We start from the raw sequence: 15,838 nt of genomic DNA, 5'->3' as shown, positions 1-15,838 counted from the left end.
CGTCTGCTGGGCTGTTCTTGCCTGGTGGGAAACTCGTCTGGCAGGTCATGTGGCCCAGGCAGGACTTTCTCAAAACAGCACTGCAGTCAGAGGTTCTTTCTGCTTGCTTGTTCCTTTGCCTCTTCTTTCACTGATGCCAGAACCGCTCACGGTCTGAGGGCTCTCTTCACTTAGTCCTGCTTCCTCGCCCTGTACCCGTCACAGGTGTTTCCCCCCAAGAAATTCCTTGCACATCTAATCTGCTTCGTAGAGGATCTGAACTGATGCAATAATACATAATGAATTTGTATAAAACTTGCAGTTAAAATCTTTTCATATTTTAAAATGAGAAATTTTAGTTTGCTTGCATGAATATAACTTTTGTTTCTTAGATTTTATGTTTGGCTCATTCATTAAATAGTAGCAAATGACAGAAAGAATTCATCGCTCTTTGTCCAATTGACAGAAACTCTTTTCTTATTGTTAACCAGATTTCAAGTAATATCAGTCTCTTTAAATTGTGTATCCTAGGCACTATCATTCTGTTACTTTTCTTTCATTGCCAGATTGATGTTGAAGTTTTCTACAGCAGCCAATTTCAAATCCCATGAATTTTTTATATTAAATGTTTCAAAATAACCTTAAAGCTCTTACACAGCTGCAGCTCTGTGTTAATGATTCTGTAGGTTCGTGTCAGTGCACCATCAGGTGCCCAGGTGAGTCCCTGCGTACACCACACTGTTGAAACTGTGACTGCCCCTTTGCTTTGTATCTTTTTAGTAAAGGTTAATAAATACCTTTACAACTCTTGTGCCCATTTCTCTTTCTTTCTGCCTAGACTTCTGGTCTTCAAGGCCTAGGTCAAACCCACCTTTCACTCTGATATTCTCCTTTGCGTGACCCAACCAACCTGTGTTGGAATGAGTTATCTGAGAGATGTTTACTGAGTGCATGTTCTCTGCTAGGTTCTGCATTTACAATAGTGAGGAAAAAAACGCTAAGATCTGCCTCTGTCTTTTGTATGATATTGTGAGTACATAAGCTTGATAATGTAGGGGATGAAGACATTTCCTCTACCCACTGTGGGTTCTTCTGGCCGGAGAACGAATTAAATTCACATGAGACAGAATAACAGGGGAAAATTAAACAAAGCTTTATAGCACGTATACATGGGAGAGGCCCAGGCAAGCTGAGCAACTCGCCAAAATGGCTGAAGCCCCCCCCTTAAATATCATCTTCAGCTAAAGACAAAGGAAGATGTTGGGGGTGGAGGGGGAGAGATCATGGGAGATTACCACACAAGTACAGTAAACAATATGCAGATTTAAGTCCTTGCCTTTGGCATTGATTAAGAGTTTCTAGAGATAAGGTCATCCCCCCTTCTTCCTGATACAGAGAGGGAGACACCTTTACAGATGGTGATTTCCTTACAATGTAAATGTTTCTTAACAAAGGGTAAGTAAACTCTACTTTTCAGAGTTGCTTTCCTGTCGGCAGTTTATTAAAAGTAACCAGCCCCAAACAATCTTCATGCCAAAGAGACATATCTTGGGGTGGCCAATTCCAAGCCCCCACAATAAGTTAGTGTAACTTTTTCCTTTTTCTACAACACAATTCAGTGTTTGATTATATCTGAATATAATTCATGTGTATACTTCTATACAAACGCTTATTAAGTATTTTTTCAAAAGAATGAAAGTCTTTTATTACTATGTTTTGAAAATCTTTTATGTCACATAGCATTTCCCCATGGCTCTTACTTGTTTTTAACAAATGCTTGTGTGTTGATTGAGTCCTGTTGAATCTCATGTATTAATTATAGCAGACATGTCCAGGAGGAGAAGAGTCACTGGACAGATCCCAGATCTATGGTAGAAGACAGCTTGTTTCTTCCCCCTTGAGCTAATCTGATGAGAAGATCTGTAGGGAGGAGATGGCTAGTCTGCCGCTTGGTCCCACTACTCGAGGCTGGGGCTTTGGTTCTCAGCTTTGGCCATGTATTGGAATCATCCTGGGAGCTTTAAAACGTACTGATGCCTAAGTTTCATCCCCAGAGTTTCTGATTTAATTGGTATGACAAGTAGAAATGGCAAGCAATAGGATATATTGGAGTATATGGGAAGCCATTTGATGTAAATCTAATTCGGCCTGACTTTGTTTTTTCCAAAAGGGCCTGACATGGCCATCAAACATGCATTGTATATCTGCTTAAGCATTTGCTATGTCCCAAAGACAAGAACAAATGCCCATAAGATAAAGGTGCAGCTTACCCCGCCATTGGCATTTCTTTAAGGATAAGCATCTTTCCCCAGGTTAGCAACTGATTGTTGTGCTCACCTGTGACCACCCAGCTTGAGACAACAGACCTGCCACCCTGCTGTGCTGTGTCCACTGAGACAGCAGACCTACTACCTGCTGTGTCCATCAGTCGCTGTCTTGTGACTATTGTAAAAGGGACATTTCAATCACATGTGAAACATCCTCTTTGAGGGTATATAACCACTCTGTACACCCACTTCTTTGGTGCCCTTCCTTCCTTGAGGAAGGAAGGCCCCGGGCCATGGTCCTCACATTTTGGCTCAGAATAAACTCACCCAAATTTTCATTTATAGATTGGTTATGGATTATTTTCGTTGACAGGTATAAGGTGTGGCCAGGACCAAGTGATTGTAATGTGCAGCCAAGATTGAGAACCACTGCCTTAGGAGATAATGACAGTCAGCAGTCTCAGTTGAAGAAACTAGCAGAAAGCTTGTATTGTGTAACTGTTTATGAAATGTATGTTGAGAGAGCCTGGCAACAGTGCCATCCCAATAGTAATTAGGACCCATAGCTCATTGAGGGGGTTCAGCTGGTCAAGTCTGGGAAGATTAGAGTATCAAAATATATAACAATAATAATGGGTTATAAACCATTGAATAAAAATAAGAATCCATTGGGGCTGGCCCCGTGGCCGAGTGGTTGAGTTCACGCGCTCTGCTGCAGGCGGCCCAGTGTTTCGTTGGTTCGAATCCTGGGCGCGGACATGGCACTGCTCATCGGACCACGCTGAGGCAGCGTCCCACATGCCACAACTAGAAGGACCCACAACGAAGAATACACAACTATGTACCGGGGGGCTTTGGGGAGAAAAAGGGAAAAAATAAAATCTTTAAAAACAACAAAAAAATAAGAATCCATTAATCTGTACTCACATAGGTAAATAAATGAATAAATTGAAAGTTTGATGAGGATATAGTCTCAAATTGAAACCACACAGAGAAGGGAGGAGCTGCTACTGACGATATCTAGCAGACACCATGCTAATCAAGTAACCACAGTGAACACGACCAGCACTGGAACAAATCGGAATTGTATGCCACCTGGTAGCACACAATGAGAAAAACATCCCTGTAGTATTCCTCCCAAAGGTTTATAACCCAGATCTAATGAGGAAACATCAGACAAACCCACAGTGGGGGCCATTCTACAAGTAACGGGCCCGGAGTATCTTATGCCAAGGTCATGGAAATCAAGAAAGACTCGAGCAACTATTCCTTTTTGAAAAAGACTGAAAGGGATATGACAACTAAATGCAGTGCGCGATTCTAAACTGGATCCTTTTGCTGGAAAGGACGTTTCTGGTATAATTGTCCTGACTTGGAGCCTAAGGCTTCGAGGGTGGAGGTGTATTAGTGTTCATTTCCTGATTTTGATGATTGTATTGTGTTATGTAGGAGAATATTCTTGTTTGTAGGAAATACAAAGTACGCGGTTAATTGGCAAATTACTCTCAAATGGTTCAGGAAAAAAAAATTCATTGTACTGTTCTTACAACTTCTCTGTAAATTTGGGACTGTTTAGGATCACTGTGTGTGACTTACTTTGGAATTACATAGCCATATGTGAACTATCTCTGAGAAGGTTAATCTTCTCAGGAAAAAGTCATGTTAAGCAGCAACATAATTTATCTGGGAATGTCTTCTTTCATGGAATACATTTTCCAAATTATCAAAGCTCTTGAAGTGCTAAAATGCTTTTTAATTATTTTGATGTATCCCCTACTTTTCTGTGTTTTCAAGCAGAGTACACTGAGCTGGGTCTAATTATGTGAATATTTATTGTGTTCTGGAGGAATATCTGGGTCTGGATCTGCTTTAGCCTTCGGGGGTTTGGTTTTGTCTTGGCCTCTCTCTCGGTGTCTGCTTTCGGTCTCTTGATGTCATGGTGCATGTATTCAGCAGTTTGCCAGTTCTCTTTTTAGTGTGCTATTTCTAATCTATAGTCCCAAAAACAAGATCTACAGTTTCTCCTTTTTTTAATGTATGTTAATAAGACTCCATAAGGATTAAGTATAGAGATTTTATCATAGCGATGTTGTACTCATAGCACTTTTTAAAGATTAATTCAGGGTATGGCTTGGTTTAAAAGAGCTCTGACAGTGAAGAGTTACTATAAATAGAAGGTGATTTCTTTGTCATTTTACTAACTTTTCTCAGAATGTCAGATGAAAACCACTCTGTTTTGTTTTTTTTTGTTGTTACATTTCAGAGCGCCAGAGATCATATTGGGATTGCCATTTTGTGAAGCCATAGACATGTGGTCACTGGGATGCGTGATTGCAGAATTATTCCTGGGATGGCCGCTCTACCCAGGAGCCCTGGAGTATGACCAGGTAACAGAACTTTGCGATAATCTAGTAGAACCAGTTGAATGTAAAGAAAAATAGTGGATTTGTAGGAATGCATTCCCCCAGGTATACAAATGCATGTGAAAATCTTTTAAAAATAAAATGGCAAAACCTGGGATCTTAGGGAATTTAAATTCAAGATCTCAGAACTGTATTTGGTTTTTAAAAACTTTTATAACAACTGAGGTAAGTTTCATAAACAAAATTACAATCCACAGGCCCCAAAACCAGTTTTGTGAAACTCCTAAGAGAATTTCTTTTATCATTTTTATAGTATAGCCATATAAAGGGCTGGACTGTGTCATTTGAATAATAGCGCTCCACTCAGGTGGCAGACTGTGACGATGGGTGAAATGTCAGCCTCTCCAAGGGCTAAAGGCATCGTAACTCCTGGTCTTAGACCAGCAACCATTGTTGGTCTTAAGTACCTCAGCCACCTGAACCCTCTTTAGTATTTTTAGCTGTTTTTGAATGGTGCTAAAGTCTAGTTTAACATTATCTAGATGATTCGCAGTAGAATCTAGCAAATCACTTCATTAAACACTTTTCATGATAGTTTTCAGGTACGTTTATTAACCTCTCTAAGATATTAGACAATGTGGTTTGCTATTTTCTTGGTTTTTAATACCAAGATTCTTTTTTGGAGTAATTGTTATCTTATTTACTATTATTTGGAAGAGTTTCATAGCATCTCCTTTATTAGAGAGATACATACATATTCAGCTATTTTAGTGGAAAATGTTAGTCAAAATTAACAAAATGGTTACCTTCATTTTGTCTTTCTATAATTGGCTTATAGTGGATAAATATAATATTCATTTAAATGACATTTAGCTTTTAAGCATGAAAAAATAGAACATTTAGGTAACATTAGATGTCATCATTAACTTTAATCTCTTATCTTCTTCCATTGACTTTCTACCATAAGGCTTCTCTCTCAGACTAGTCCTGTGTCCTCTACCTTCCCCTCCATGTTCAGCATACCTCTTTTTTTTTTTTTTAATTGAGGTCATAATAGTTTACAACATTGTGAAAATTCACTTGCACGTTATTGTCTGTCTGTTACCATATAAGTGCTCCCATTCACCCCCTTTTCCACCTCCCAACCTCCTTCCCCCTGGTAACCACTGAACTTTTCTCTTTTTCCATGTGTTTATCTTCTACATATGAGTGAAATCATATGATATTTGTCTTTCTCTGTCTGGCTTATTTCGCTAAACATCCATCCATGTTGTGAATGGGACGATTTTGTCTTTTTTCTGGCTGAGTAGTACTCCATTGTATATATATACCACATCTTCTTTGTCCAGTCATCAGTGGATGGGCACTTAGGTTGCTTCCACATCTTGGCTGTTGTGAATAATGCTGCAATGAACATAGGGGTGCATTAGTCTCTTTGAATTGTTGATTTCAAGTTCTTTGGATAGATACCAGTAGTGGGATAGCTGGGTTGTATGGTATTTCTATTTTTAATTTTTTGAGGAATCTCCATACTGTTTACCACAGTGGCTGCACCAGTTTGCATTCTACCAGCAGTGAATGAGGGTTCCCTCTTCGCCACATCCTCTCCAACATTTGTTATTTTTTGTCTTGGTGATTATAGCCATTTTAATGGATTTAAGGTGATGCCTTAGTGTACTTTTGATTTGCATTGTTCAGTGTACTGCTTAAAAGATAGTTTCTGTAGAATTTTCCGTATATCCTGGATTCCTTCAGCTTTTCCCCAACCACTAACCTTGATGCAGATGCTAGACTATTGCTAGTTTTGAAAGAGTTAGTGATCTCCTTGGAGAACCCATAACCTCTTAGCTGCTGAAGTACTGAGGTTGCCGTCGAATGCGAGAAGAACACCTTTGGCTCTGTAGACTGCGGTTTGTGACCTGTGTGACACCCTGGAGCAGGACACCATCTAGTGGCAACTTCACGTCCATTTGCTGTCGTACTGCGGATTTGGACTTTACACTTCTATTCTTGGACAACTGATGTTAGTACTGAAGAGGACCTTATAAGTTATCTAGTTAGTGCCCCTGCCTATTTTATAAAGGAGGAAACCAAGGCCCAGGAAAATGAAATGACATGTCAAATGTCACAATGATAATTTAAGACAAAGCCCTGACCAAAACTGTTTTTCTAAAGTCATTAATAGATGCTTTTTAAAAAAAACTGGAAACAGGTGTTATCCGATCCAGATTAGCAGTGTTTTCAGAATGTATATTACTTTAATTCCAAAGGGGTATAGTAATTGAAAAAAGCTATTACACAGAGCATCAGGAGTTGCACAGTTATCAGTTCAGTGTTGTAAAAGTTATTTTCCAAAATGCATGAATGCAAATAAATAGGAGTGATGGTGTGAGCATATCATTGTTTTGCTTCCAATCTTAGACTTTATATTCATTTTCAAATATGATATTTGCTATATAGGTTTTGACTTATGTCTGTTTTCAAGATAAAGGAGCTCCCTTCTATACCTAATTTTCTGAGCATTTTTTTAAACCCTAAATTAATTTTGGACTCTCAAATGCTTTTCTGCATCTATTAAAGTATTCACATAAGTATTCTTTTTTGTTTTTTTGCTTTAGTCTATTTATTAATGTGGTTGAGTTTCATAGATTTCCCCAGCTCCCTGGACTATGATCATCTGATTAGGATGAGAAAGGGGCACCAGCAGAGTAGACCTTTCTGTCATCTGTTCCTCTTCCAGACTTCAGCTGCCCTAATCACTTGGGCACCCAATTGGGATGTTGTTGCTGTTTTATATTTTAACTTATTTTTTGCATTACAGTGGGCCGTGGTAATGTTACGAATTAATACTGAGTTCTTCTATGTGCCAGGAACTGTTTTGATTAACACTGGACGTTAACTTATTTAATGCTCACAACATCCGTATGAGGTACATGCTGCTAGTGCCTCTGTTTTACAGATGAGGAAGTTGCGGGGAAGTTAAATAACTTGCCCAAAACCCCAGCACAGGTAGCATGAACCCAGGAGCCATGCTGTTAGCAGTGGATGCCTCTGCTCTACCTCAGGATAAGACTCTCCAGCCGGTGTGAGGAGAGCGGCCCAGCTGAGAGGGCCCGACCCAGCCCTGCTCTTGTCTGTCCTCAGTCTCCGGTCCTCTCCCAGACGCCACTCCCACCCCCCACTGTCAGTCTGCTGGCACTCCAAGAGGGTTTTCACAGTCTCGTTATTCGTAATTCGCTTCTCAGATCCCTCAGCTTCGTTAGTATTCTGTCTCCAGATGTGACTTGTAGGGAGGGAGCCAGCCGCCTATGCTAGTTTATCATTTTGTCCTGTGATGACATTTTGTACAAATATTTATTTCTCAGAAAGTATGTTGTACAAGATTTTCTTTTCTTTCTGTTTTGCTTTTGTTTATAACATTCCTTTTAACAACAGGAGTGTTCTTTATTATAAATAAATCAGTAATATTTGTAAAGAGGGGAAGCTCAACCAATTTGGAAAATTCAGTTCAGTATGAACACATCACAATTCTGTATTTTATACCTCTAGTAGTAGCTTCAGAATAATATAAATCTAAAATTGACAGAAGCAAAAATAGAAATAGATAAACCCACAATCATAATAGGTGATTTTCACACCTTTCTTTGAGTAATTGATAAAGCAAGTAGATAGAAAAGAATCAGTGAGAATATAGTTTGAACACGATTAACCAAGTTGACCCAATGACACAGGTGTAGCACGCTGCACCCAGTACTACACACAGAACTGCAGGATACCCACTTCTCAAGTGCACATGGGACATTTATAACAGTAAAGACTTCCTATGAAATATATTGTAACATCTCTTTCTTAACTGTTGTTGGTATGTCTTATGTTCAACCTTTATTTAACCTTCTAATAGTAGACCTATAATTGTTATATACTTAAAGGCCAGGAGAAAATATTCAGATTATTTTAATTCTTCATTATGGGGGTAGTATTCCAGCCCTTTAATCATCTTTATCATCTCTTAAAGCTGTTCCAAGGCAATTTCCTTTTTGAATTTTGGATTCCATAACGAGGGACTGACCATGTTGAGAATTTCTCACAGGCCACGTTTCTCGTCCATGCATTTCATTTCCCTTTGTCCACAAGTGTGTTTAGTGTGTGTTAAAGGAGGCCCCTGTGAAGTGGTGGTGTGCGGGACCCCTTCCTGTCTTAAGGGCAGGTCTACTGTCGTCTTAGTGTTCCATGTGCAGGATTTAACTAGGTTTACCAGGGAAATATAAAAACATTATAGGGAATTGTAATATTTTTGTGGAGGGAGGGAGAATAATTTATTTAGTAAATGTTGATTGTTCTTGCAAAATGTTTGTTGGAGTTTAGATAGAATCTTATCCAGAACAGCGAAAAGTCTGAGTTTATATTCAAGTTATTATCCTTCATAATTTCAAATCACGTCTTATGCAGGAGCAATGAAGTCTACTGTTTCCACTCCGGGGCAGCGGGTGGGAGTCTTTAAAGGACACTGTTTTGTCAGGCTGTTCACGTGCAGAGAGGCCTTCTGAAGCTGCCTTAAGTAAAAGTTCACTTTTTTATCTGTGGACTTGCACAAAAATCCACGAATGGAGCTGTGGTACGGCTGGATCGGGTGCAGCCTGGAATCGGAGGTGCTTTGGCTTCTGAGGGCAGACTTAGCGGAACTGGCAGGCGCCATAGACCCTCATCCGATGCCGGGTCTTCCGTGTGCCTCAGCTGCTCTTCAGGTGCTTTCGTGTGTTCTGACCCCAACTTGCTACTCAGGATCTGCTCACCCTCAGCTGTGGTTAGGTTAACATGGCCATTGGACTCCGGCTCCACATCATAATCCTTCCGCTCCTCCCCCCACAGTAGTTGGCATTTCTTAGTCTCCATTCCTGACATTGTAAATCTGATTTGCTTGGCTTATTTCTACTTGAGTTCACAAAGTGAATTTATGCAGTAATGCTTCTGAGTCTGATCCCCACCCTTCATCCACTGGGGACGGGGGGCCAAGGGTGGGTCCCTTCATGTATCAGGGCTTACAGATGGGACAGTTCCTCTTGGAAAGACCGGGTGGGCGTTGTGACCAAATGCACTGACAGATTCACCTGCCGCTTGCTTTGCTGCTTTCAGTGCCGTCCCAGTTTCTTGAGACGCTAATTGCTCTGTCCTCTACTCTTCTGGCACCTTGTTTTCTTCTTCTCAGTGGCACTTCTGGGCTTAATTGCAGATTATGTGCTTAAATATTTAACTGTTCTGCTTTTATATGCTTTTATATGCTTTTGAAGATTGGCACCATATTTTATTCATCTGCATATCCTTAGCATCTGACGCATGATAAATGCTCTTTGTGTATTTGTTGAAATTGAATTGTCGAATGCCTTTCCTGCCACTCAAGAGACTGATGTAACATCTAGGTCCTGAGCTCTTAGTACTTTTCTCTTCATTTTCTGTTTCCATAGAACAAGGAACTCAGCCACCTCGGGGATGTGGATGAGGGGAAGGCACTGCACTTTAATGAAATGAAACTAATTAGTAAGGTGGAGATTTTAGTGATCATTCCTTGTAAAATAAACATAGACTGTTGTCAGGAGGCTCATAGTCTAGTGGGGAAAGCAAATATGTAAAAAAATAATTGTTACATAGTGTTATAAAGGCACCGAAATTATTATGTTCTAGGTGTGATGGTGGCACAGAGAAGTGATCACCCTTGTTTGGGATCGTTAGGCACAGCTTGACTGACGAGAAGTTTTGTTTTGTTTTGTGAGGAAGATTGTCGCTGAGCTAACATCTGTGGCAGTCTTTCTCTATTTTGTGTGGGTTGCAGCCACAGCATGGCTTGACGAGAGGTGCTAGGTCTGCACCTGAACCCGCAAACCCCCGGCTGCTGAAGCAGCGCCTGCAAACTTAGCCACTACGCAACCAGTCCAGCCCCAGGAGAAGTTCTTGAATTGAGTCTTGAAGGAGGAATAGTAAAAGTTTGTCACGGGGATTTGGTGAAGTGAGGCGGGGCACAGGGACCTTGGTGAACAGGAGTTAGAGAGCAATCTGGGAAAGAGGAACGAGCCCATGTGAAGTTGAGCACGGTGCTAGGTGGGCCTGGAGCAGAGGAGCACGTGAAGAACAGGGCAGAGATGAAGCTGGAGGGCCTGTACGCCAGGATTAGAGATTTGGAATTGATCTCATAGGCAATAAAGTAATTTTATGCAAGGAGTAACGATCAGATTTACATTTTACCAAAATGGCTGTTAGCTGTGTGAAAAATGAATTGGGTGTGAGAGGATGGGGTCATTAGGGAGGCAGGCAGTAGCTTGGGGGTTTTGAAATTATATAACAGAATTGAAGAAGACCTGACGTAGGGATGGAGAGGAGGGGCAGTTAGGAAGGATACTAATGAGTAAAATTGTGAGGGTTTTGGGTGTTGGGGGAAAGGGGATGAGGGAGAGGTGCTTGTCTGGCATAAATGTCAGGTTTCTGATTTGGGTGGTTGGTGTTGCTGTTCATCAAAGGGAGAAACACCTGAGGATTAACAGATAGGAGGGAAAATGAGGTTAGGATATGTTCACCCTGAGGCAGGTACCTAAAGTGTAGCCAAGTGGAGAGTTTCAGTAAGTTGGATCTATAACCAGAGTGGAGATAAATAGTTGGATACAGATTTAGAGATGAAACTGTGGGTGTGTGGGGCTTATAGAGGGAAAGGACAGGGAAAGCTCTGGAACACGTCATAGAACAGGTGGAGAGGGGAAGGGAAAGAGTGTCAAGAGCAGGAGGAGAACTAGAAAAGAGTGATGCTGTGGAAATGCAAGGAACAGAGTTTCTAGTAGAGAGGTAATAGCCAATAGTGTCAGAGGAAGATAAGGGTTAATATGTGTTATCGAATGTGTCAGTCATTAAAGGCCATTCCTTAGCTTAGTACCATATCGTGGGAGTGATAGGAAAATTCAGATTGTAGTGTGTTGAAGTGAGAATGGGAAGCAAAATATAGGCTGCTATTTTAAGACTCTTAACTGAGTGAGAAAAGAAAGAGTTTTAAATAGTTAAAGAAGATTTTTTTTGAGGATAGAAGATATTAAGCGTTTTTGTGGATTGAGGGGAAGGATCTTATAGAGGAGGAAATAGAAGACACAAGAGAGGATGGGCTGACTGCTACAGCAGAGTCTGTGAGGTTGGAAACAAAAGGAGCCCTGTGTTCTCAAACCCAGTCTGGAGGAGGTTAGTCTCTGTTTACTCCCTGTGCTGCCCGGTTATTAAGTTGGGGAACAGAAGTTTGAGGGCCTGCTGGGTACCAGCCATTGTCCTGGGTGCGTATCTAAGTCAACAAAATAAAGTCCTTCCCTCCATGAAACTTACATTCAAAGGGGGAGCAGGGTAAGAAAATAGAAAGCAAATGTACAGAGTATCAGATGGTAAAAGCATGTTGGAGAAAAACGTGAGAGTAAGGCAGATGGGGTAGCTGATGAGGAGAGAGCTGTTGTTATTTATTGGTGGGTCATGGAAGGCCCCCAGAGCAAGGTGACGTTGGAGCTGAGAGTTGAAAAAGTGGAAGATGAGCGTTCAGATGCATGGGGAGGAGCGTTCAAACAGAAGGACACCAAGCTCAGGCCCTGAGGATGGAGCGGTTCTGTATACTCCCGAGAGCTCCTCCTCCACTGACTCAGCCATGCCTCTGCCGTGACACAGACGGCCCTCCACTGCTCCCGCAGTCAGAATCACCAAGTCTCCATCAGGCTGTCTCTCTTGAATCCACTGCTTTCTCTCTGTCCCTACTCAGTCTCTCCGTTCAGGCCCGCTCAGCTCTCCCCTGGCCTTTTCCTCTCAACGTTCTTAGACATCGCTTTAGAAGTGTAACTTGTCAGTTTTCTGTCTGGATTTCTCCACTGGTTTCCCATTATTCCCTCCTAGAGTAAAATCCAAACTTCCTAACCTATTGATAAAGTCCTCTGCCTGCTAGTTCGGTTTCATCTCTTGCCGTTTTTCCCTTAGCCAACCTCTGTGCTTCCCGTCTCTGTGAATGTCTAGGGATTTTCTCTTGGTTTTCCATATTTATTCATGTATTACAGCCTTAACATAAATCATAATAGATCAGGTTTTCCCCACTCCTCTAGGGCTGAGGAACTCTTGTTTATCCTTTAAGACCCAACTTGAACATAGCCTCTTCTGGAACTTTATGTGACTACAATTATTTTAGGTGTTCCTTCTCTGTCTTTCCACAAAGTATGCATTTATTATGGTGCTTTTATTTTTTATTTTCTTAGTTTATTTTTTTTGAGGAACGTTAGTCCTGAGCTAACATCTACTGCCAATCCTCCTCTCCTTGCTGAGGAAGACTGGCCCTGAGCTAACATCTGTGCCCATCTTCCTCTACTTTATATGTGGGACGCCTGCCACAGTATGGCTCGACAAGTGGTGGCATGTCTGCACCTGGGATACGAACCGGTGAACCCCCGGCTGCCGAAGTGAAACGTGCAAACTTAACCACTGCGCCACCGGGCTGGCCCCTGTTATGGTGCTTTTAACACTGTATTATAATAGTTTACTTGTGTGTTCCCCCACTAGACTGTGAATTTCTTGAGGGCACAGACTGCATCAGTGAATTCTTGACCTAACATCTGTCTTAGTGTCTGATATATAGTAGGTGTTCAATTAATATCTGTTGCATGAAAGAATAAATGTTTTTGTTCTGTAAATTATTTTTCAGATTCGTTACATTTCTCAGACTCAAGGTTTACCAGGAGAACAGTTGTTAAATGTGGGTACGAAATCCACAAGATTTTTTTGCAGAGAAACAGATATTTCTCATTCTGGTTGGAGATTAAAGGTAATTACGAAGTATTTAGAAAAACAGTTTTCTAAGATGCCTCATGAGTGTGGATGATACCCTCTATGCCTATTTTAATTTTATTGCATTTCTTCCTTCAAAATTCAAAAAAATTCAAAAGAATTTTCATTTTTTACCCTCCCTCTTTTTTTTATTTAACAGGGAAAGCCCTGTCTGAGTTACTTAGCTCATTCCCTAACCTGGCAACATAATTATTAACTCATCAAATGGTTTTTAAAGTTTTGTGTGTATATTCTCACTTTTATGTTGCGTGTTTCATCTTCTCTACCCGCATCTACATTCTTAGCTCTACAGGGCAGGGGCTAAGTCTAACCGCTGACTGTCACCCGAGTACCTGACTTATTCCTAGGATCTTTGGGGGGGGTGTTGGTAAACCTTAGTGAGTAACTTTATAATTAGTTATTTTGTTTAAGGAGTTTGTTATATGTACTATTTTTGACCTGAACCAAGATCTTCTCATTTTTTTGTGCTTCTAAAAAATACATTTTTGATAGTTATTCTTTTGAAACTACTACTTGTCTTCGAATATTTAATATATTAGACTGATGTGCCAGAATTCAAGAAATAAAGAATTCAGAAATGATGAATAATAATATATTATTTTCCTGCTTTGATATATTCAATAAGACACTGGAAGAGCACGAGGCAGAGACAGGAATGAAGTCTAAAGAAGCCAGAAAGTACATATTCAGCAGTCTGGACGACATAGTGCATGTGAGTACTGCAGCCGCGTTCGTCAGGCCTGCATGCTGAAGATGGCAGACTTGCATGCCAAGGATGCCAAAACGTGCTAATCGTTTTCTAAATGACTATAGAGTGCTTGCTGTCTTTAATCTTTTCAAAGGAAATTCATTCTAAGGTTTCAACCTTTCAGGAACTAAATTACATGTCTTTATCAAATATTTAATTTACACTATACTGCTCTTGAGCAAAAAGTATTTTCTTTAAAAGCAAAAAATCCTAGCAAACAAATTTCTTTTCCTTATATCTTGTTGGAAATGTATTTTTGTTTAATTAAAAAAATTCTTTTTGGGGCTGGCCCAGTGGCCTTAAGTTCACATGCCCCTCTTTGGAGGCCCAGGGTTCATGAGTTCAGATCCCAGGTGCGGACCTGCACGCTGCTCATCAAACCATGCTGCGGCAGCGACCCACATGCAAAATAGAGAAAGATGGGCACAGATGTTAGCTCAGGGACAATCTTCCTCAAGTAAAAGGAGAAAAAAAAAATTCTTTTCCAGCTTTGAATGCTATGTGGTGTCTCATCATTTTGAAGATTTTTTAAGTTCAGTTGTTCTTTTTTATTTCAAAATAATTGTAGTTCTTTGTTCTTTTGTCTGTTGTGGTATTTTGTGTTAACTGTGAAGCTTTAACATATACTACCGTCCATGGCTTATTTTTGTTTGATGACTTAAAATTTTGATTTCGCAGGTGAACACAGTGATGGATTTAGAAGGAAGTGATCTTTTGGCTGAGAAAGCTGATAGAAGAGAATTTGTTGGTCTGTTGAAGAAAATGTTGTTAATTGATGCAGATTTCAGAATTACTCCAGCTGAGACTTTGAACCATCCTTTTGTTAATATGAAACATCTTCTAGATTTCCCTCATAGCAACCAGTATGTTATTTCAAAATCTTTAAAAATGATTCTGGAGAAATAATAATATGACTTATAGAAAATCAGTGTGTTAGAAAAATGATTTGATTTCTTCATTAAATATAAGTAAACTGAGTCAAAAGAGGTTAAGCTAATTTGGCCAAGTTCGCTGGTAACTAGACATAGAGCTAGAATGCATCTGAATTGCATTCCATTATTCTCTTCCCAAAATACCATATTGAGAATGACTGGGTGATTTTGTTTTTATACGACATTCTTACCTTAATTACCAGGCATATATATATAGTAAAAGGAAATGGCAGCACTCTTCCTCCCTCTTTTTTTTCTTTTTTTGGGGGAAGATTATCCCTGAGCTAAAATCTGCCACCGATCCTCCTCTTTTTTTTTTTTTCCTGAGGAAGACTGGCCCTGAGCTGACATCCGTGCCCATCTTCCTCTTCTTTATATGTGGGACGCCTTTATATGTGGCTTGACAAACGGTGCATGGGTCCACACCCGGGATCTGAACTGGCAAACCCCAGGCCACCGAAGTGTAACCACTGCGCCACCGGGCCGGCCTCCCTCCTTTTGAGTCCTGCAAACTTTGTTTTCAGTTTCCCTTTGCACCATTTTGCTTTCCTGTTCCCTATTCTTTCTTCTCTGCATTGTGGAAGGAAAGGAAATAGGTTTTTTTTTACAGTTTAGTAGAGAAGAATATATGCTCAAATTGAGAAGGCCTTATCAGAGTTACCGTGGGCAAATCTTTTGAATTCTTTGAACCCCAGACCTCTTTTTTAT

General features: G+C 40.4%; 1 protein-coding gene across 5 annotated transcripts in view; it reads left to right on the top strand.

The window, feature by feature from the left end:
* HIPK3 (homeodomain interacting protein kinase 3) overlaps window positions 1–15,838 on the top strand; it is a 100,454-nt gene that overhangs the window by 69,872 nt on the left and 14,744 nt on the right. For all 5 annotated transcript variants that reach the window (XM_070229193.1, XM_023653835.2, XM_070229194.1 and 2 more), the window contains 4 exons: window positions 4,510–4,633; window positions 13,308–13,427; window positions 14,076–14,162; window positions 14,877–15,061. In XM_070229193.1, the coding sequence (XP_070085294.1) occupies window positions 4,510–4,633; window positions 13,308–13,427; window positions 14,076–14,162; window positions 14,877–15,061 (516 nt within the window). The remainder of the gene's footprint in view (window positions 1–4,509; window positions 4,634–13,307; window positions 13,428–14,075; window positions 14,163–14,876; window positions 15,062–15,838) is intronic.

The sequence above is a fragment of the Equus caballus genome, chromosome 12, assembly GCF_041296265.1.
Source record: "Equus caballus isolate H_3958 breed thoroughbred chromosome 12, TB-T2T, whole genome shotgun sequence".
Taxonomy (NCBI): domain Eukaryota; kingdom Metazoa; phylum Chordata; class Mammalia; order Perissodactyla; family Equidae; genus Equus; species Equus caballus.
This window is presented reverse-complemented; position numbering and strand designations above follow the sequence as displayed.